The 6,034-nt window shown below is 47.8% G+C and overlaps 1 protein-coding gene across 1 annotated transcript in view; it reads left to right on the top strand.

Moving 5' to 3' along the window:
• The window catches only part of MN1 (meningioma (disrupted in balanced translocation) 1), a 38,773-nt gene extending 33,180 nt beyond the window's left edge, over window positions 1–5,593 (top strand). Inside the window, exon 4 of the mRNA XM_009996865.1 lies at window positions 5,415–5,593. Within this exon, the coding sequence (XP_009995167.1) occupies window positions 5,415–5,593 (179 nt within the window). The remainder of the gene's footprint in view (window positions 1–5,414) is intronic.
• The last annotated feature ends 441 nt before the right edge of the window (window positions 5,594–6,034 follow it).

The following is a 6,034-nucleotide window of genomic DNA, read 5'->3' as shown; positions in this document are numbered from 1 at the left end:
AGGAAGGGAGTTGCCTGGTCCCCCTTTCTATGTGCACATTAGAAGTCCTTGCCATTGGCTACTCATCTTCACCACAAACCCTTCTGATGTCCTTTAATATTGTTCATATTGAGTAGGGTGGCATCTTTAAGCATCTTCTGGGTTTTAAAAATTGGTTACACAAAACAAAACGAAGGAGTAGAATTGGAGCAAGAGGAGGGTTTTATTAATGGAGCAGATGGGGCCAGAGTGCTGGATGTTGTGCAGGGTTAAAGGCCAGAGACAGCCTTTGCCTCAGGGCATTTAAAAGACAAAGAGACAGATCCAGTCCCAAGTGGGGTACAGAGGTGAAGAAAACCGAAAGTGTTGCAAGTTTATGGAGTAAGCAGGTGGCAGGTGCCATGTCCGTGTTTATAAACAAATGCAGAACATGTGCTTACTGGTGCTCCCACAGCAAGGAAAATGCCTTTGTCCAGGATTCTGTCAGTACTACAGAGGAGATGGCTCATTTGTTTATCAACACAAATGAACTAGTTGTGTTTAAAAATACAATTTTAGGAGTAAATTAATCTATGGAGAATAGGTCCAGCGTGCATGGAAACATGAAATGGTTTCAGACCTTATTTTTCTTGAAAACTGAAAAAGATGATTCTGTACTGTGTACAAATGCAGAACTATGTGCCTGAACCAATATGTCAAACTGTCATGTGGGAGATTTGGTGAAAAACATCTTGTCCTAAGGGAATAATTTTAAACACTATATGTAGGTTTGCTGCCTCATAAGAGATCATTACTCAAATCTATTCCCTCTTATGGTAGCTCAGCCTCTGCTTAACGGGCGCAGAGCGAACAGAAGCCTATTAACGCATCCTTTAAGAGTGGTTATCAATGGTAGAGGGGAAACTGATCTCTGATCAGGGAATACCGCATTTTTGGCCAGATCCTCTGATTTAGCCTTAACAAGATCAGTGGCAGTCCCGGGGCTTCACGCTCGGCTGGCCATCGAGGGCGGCAGCGGGGCCAGGCGGCCGGACCCTGGGCAGCGCGGCGGCTGAGGCTTTGTCAGAGCTGGTGAAGAAGTGTAAGGGACGAGCCCTGGGGCAAGGAGCTGTTCCAGGGATCTTCACCTCCTGTTTGTCACTTCAATCTCACAGGAATGCTGAAATGTGGAGTGGAACCCAATTCCAACCAGACCCCTACCAGACGGTGACTGCGCTCTCGCCCTGCTTGTCACTGCCTCCCCTGTCTTTTGTTCGTGGTGGCTTGGCAAAAAATGAGAGAAATGGCACAAGCAGCACCTGAAGAGCATCATAAACTCCTGGTGCCTCTGTGTAGCATCCCTGTTGCCCTGACTACACTCCATCACTCCCTCAATTAATCTCTCCTCTAACAAGGGGGGATGCATGTAATGCATGCTAGCCTCACAGGTGCACTTCATTTTAATGGGATTAGTTTACCTAAAAATCAGGATTTATCTGGCTTTACATAGAGCTTTGTAAGGTCGTCAAAGTTAAGAGAATATGTTTATTTTTTAGAAATGCATAAGAAGATGCTACCTGAGGGAAGAGGCTTTGCATGGCAGCTTAACGTGGGCTAAGGATGAAGAGGGAGTGAGAAGGAAGCTGGAGGATTGAAAGTGTATATACGTGGTGTCTTTGGGAGCAAGGAGAGTGTCAGGATCTAATCTCTCTAGAGAAATATGCTTTTCCTGAGCTGATGTGAAAAAGCAGCCTGTGGTGTGGATTTTTGGTGGAGCAGGACTTGTCTTCTCTGTGTCCAAGCTGCAGGCTGCCAGCGGGTGGCCAGGCTCCTGTGTGGGTGACCACCCTGCCACCAGTGCTGTGCAGACAAACAAGCAGCAACCTTTTCTTTCCTGAAGGCCTGTGTGCCTTTGCAAAGAAGAGCAGAACCAGAGCAGCTTCCCAAATGTGCCAGGTCAGAGCTGTGGATATGGGCCTTGGGAGGAGGGCTGGGCTGTTCTCTCCTGGGCTGGGCTTGTCTGGCTGTTGGCTTGTTTGTTTGGGGCTTAGAGGTTGAAGTGGGTTCTTGACGGTTAAGCTTGTTCAAAAGCTAAATGCGTAGCATTTACCCAAAAGCAAACTTTAATATTATTAAAACCAAACCAAACGAAAAAACTCAACCAAACAAAAACCACAAGCTTTTCTAGTCTTTTGGGAAGGTGAAGCTGTCTGTGTGGGTGTCTGCCTCTGCAGGAGAGCAGCCTGGCAGTCTGGTCCCAACTGCAATTCAAACCCTTGCTTTTGTGTGTTGTTGTAACTGATGAATGTTAGCAAACTATTCAGAGAATAGTTTGAAACATTTACCTAAAAAAACATACAGTGTGAAGTGCATTAAACAAACTGAACACAAGCATGTAAGGGTTGTGAAAAAGGCTGGACTTGAGTCACTTCCATGTTCCAATGAATGTTTGCAAACATTTCTTTTCTGTAGCCACCCAGCTCTTCCAGATGTTGTGGCTGGCTCTGGGAAGTGCCTGTGCACAAGCTGAGCTAATAATATTAATCAAACCTTGTGTTAGCTCCGAGGGCATTCAGTGATTATTGCAGGGTTTTCCTCTGCTGTGAGCAATTTTGCACAGTTGGCTGGGATGCATGTGCTGGGTTTTCCCCATCTTTATCTTCCTCTGAAACACGGAGTAGCTGCTCTGGACAGGATTGTGGTAGAATGGGCCAGTATAATCAAAGTAGACGGAGGAAATACTCTCAACCTGTGCAGTAAGTGGCTTTTGGGACCACCACCACTTCACCTGGTGTGTGCTGCCAGTGAGGGGCAGGTGCTGGCAGTGCCAGAGGAACCTGCTGCAGGCGCAGGCAGCGTGGTGGCTTTTACTCTGCCAGGGACTGTCCTCCCTAGCTCAACACTCACCCTTGCAGCCGGCAGTCGCAAAGCCTGCCAGGCCAGGATGTGCCCTGATCACAGCTTTCAGGGTGAGGAAACCATCATGGTTGAGCCATTTCCAGACTCTTTTTGGTCTTTGGTCACTTTGTTGCTTTGAGTGTCATGCCTTCCCTGTGAACACCTTGTGTGCTGACATGAGAGGTTTTACCTCTTATCTCTGCTTCAACATGTGCTGTTTTCAAGAAGCACAGACTATCCTGCGAACCAGGTAGTTCTGCTTGCACTGCCCCAGGTTCTGTTGTGTCACATCCTTTGATTTGGAGAGGAAGTCTTCACCCAGACCGTCTCAAGATCTTGGGTATGGAGGATGGTTCTTGTGACAAGGATATTCTTTTATTAATAGCACTTACAACTTTGTTGTGGTAGTTGCTAATAAGAGGCAGTTGTGCGAGTTAAACATCATTTGATTGGAGGTTCCTGGCTTTCAGCTGGGCGTTGCTTGTGACTGACAGTGCTTTCTCTGAAACTCAACAACTGTGAGGCCGTGACGTGATGGCACCATCTTGCATTACCTGGCTAATTTTAACCTCCTGAGTCCTCTCAGTCTCTGCTAACAATCCCCCTGGGGACTGTGTGCTGTGGAGGAGGCCCTGGAGAGACATCCCAGTGCTGATCCCATCCTGGTGCTGGTTCCTGGCACCTGCTCAGGGAACGCGCTGGCTCTGCCTTTTCTGCCAGTGTCCTCAGCCGAGGGGCTGGTCCCCTGGAGTCCTGCATTAAATGCTCCTTGCAGAAACACCCCCAAGGTCCTGGGGCCCCTCGTGACAGCAGCTCAGCAGAGGGACTCTTTCCTCTTTCTCTGCAGCAGAGGAAGAAAGCTGCTGTCACAAAGACTAATCTCAAGGCGCTGGCTTTTCCTGTACCGAGACCAGCATGTCCTGTATGTTCAGGGAGACCTAAGAATAAAAAATATGGGTACTGTGTGCATTGTAAGGGATGTGAACAAATACCAGTGTAAGAAAAGCATTTCCCTTTCTCCGTTGTCTGCACAATCCCGTTTGCATTTTAAACATTTGATACACGAGAAGTTATACCAATATATTTACATAGAGGATGGTAAGTTTAAAGAGCAAAGACAGGCTGTGCTCACGCCTCTGCCTGCCCAAGCTCTTCATTGGGTGTTAGATGGCAAACTCTGTTCTGAGGTTCAACTCTGCTCCTCGGCGCTGCGTATTAATCAAAACTGACTAAACAAGTCCAGTGCCAGCTGCAGGGGACTGTAATCCACTTTGGAGTTCAGGGAACACGAGTGTCTTTGACCTGCTGATGTTGGGTTCTTTGTGCAGCAGTGGGTGAGGGTTTCCTGCAGGGGTACAAGCGCAGGGTGCAGCCGTGCCAGGCTGAGGGGTGTGGGAGCTCTGTGTGTGTTCACACGTGGGTGCCCCGACACAGCGCTTGGCTGGGCCGGCAGCAGCTCCGCTCTGGAGCCACCGTCCTCCTGTTGCCTACAGCTCCATGTCCCCAGATTCTAGTTTCTCTGCATTGTGTTACGATACTCTTTTGAATACATGCAATTCTGACATCCTATAATCAAGTATTAAAAGAATTTTCCAGTCTAAATCAGGGACCTCCCAGCTAGTTTAAGATTATTTTTTAATTTCACTCTGATGATGTAAGAAGCTGTTCAGTTCCCATTTTGTATCTTGTGAAGAGGCTGGTTAAGTGAAACAAATACAACTTACTCCAAGAAGTGTGGTGAACCCACACTGCTGGGCTTTGTGGAACATGAGAAAAATGATGTGAAGAAAGGTCTTAAGGAGGTTAAACATTCACAACCATTTTCTGGTGTATTTGGCATGCTCCAGCACCACCCTCAGCCCTGTGCAATGGGCATCTCAGGGTTTATCAGAGAAATTACAGCCTCTGCATTCGGTAGAGCTACAGTGGGTCTGATCTTACCTCTTGTGTCTGGGTGAATATGAATTAAATGGTGGATGAGGAAATACAGGCTGCCTGTCGTGATCATGTTGGCTTTTTTTGTCTTGTCTTGCACCGTTCCTCTGTTTACTCACCATTTTTATCCCACAAAAAGCCCTTCTTCCAGGGCTGTGGCTTGTCTGCATTGGCTGAGGCATCCTCTGCTAAGAGATGGTGGATGGGAATGACCTGAGTGGAGGACACTGAGAGTTTGGGGCTGTTTTTTTGGGTTTGGGTGGTTTCAGTATCGATTTCAGATGCTGGAAGGCGCACAGAGCGTGAGAACTGCTGGTTGTGCCGCAGTCCAGGACAGACATTGTCAGTCGTGTGTACATCCCTGGTGTTCAAATATATTGCTGCTTTACTTTAAAACAAGTGCATGTGAAAAAATAACTTCTGTGCTGTTTTTGTGTCATGGTGAAACATGAGCTGGAGCAGCTCGCTGCGGGGCGGGAGGAAGGAGCTGCACCCGTGGTGGGGACTCTGGGGAGGCAGGAGCCGGGGCACGGGCCAGGGCAGGGATGGGGCCATCTCCCCTGGTGTGGGGCTGTGGGGCTGTGTTGCACGTTCTCCTAATGCTCTCTCTGAACCCCTTCCAGCCCACGACCTTCCCCCGAGCAAGACGCCGGCGCAGAGCGGCAGCCACCTGCAGTGCCTCTCGGTCCACTGCACGGACGAGGTGGGCGAGGCGAAGGGCCGGACTGCGGTGCCGACGTGGAGGTCCCTGCACTCGGACATCTCCAACAGATTTGGGACTTTCGTGGCTGCCCTGACTTGAACAAAAGAAATTATTTTTTTTCTCTTTTTAATTTCAAGGGGCCGCTACTGCTAGGTGGACTATTTTTCTAGGTTGGTACCTGCTTAGTGGCATATGGACTGGAAAGGGTTAATTTAAAGTAAACCTCAACTTTTTTTTAATCTTCTGCCACAGTATGTTACCAGTGTTAACCCTTCTGCAGTTAGCACACTTTTGCTTAAGATTTTCCTGCTAGACCACTTTTTCCCATTATTCTGTAACCTTGGCATACATTTATAGATGAGGCCTTTTCCTTTTTCATCTCAGCATATGTCCAAGTCACCTACGTCATAATGAGACAAAGATCATCCTCCTCCTCCTGCTTTTCTTCCTCATTTGCTTTGTTTGTTGTTTTTTTTTTGTTTGTTTGGTTGGTTGGTTTGTTTTGCTTTGTTCAGTGCTCATTGGTGGTCCTGAAGAACA

Source organism: Chaetura pelagica, unplaced genomic scaffold (genome assembly GCF_000747805.2).
Source record: "Chaetura pelagica isolate M959 unplaced genomic scaffold, ChaPel_1.0 scaffold294, whole genome shotgun sequence".
In the NCBI taxonomy this organism is placed as follows: Eukaryota; Metazoa; Chordata; class Aves; order Apodiformes; family Apodidae; genus Chaetura; species Chaetura pelagica.
Note: the sequence above shows the minus strand (reverse complement) of the source record. Positions and strands in the feature narration are given on the sequence as shown.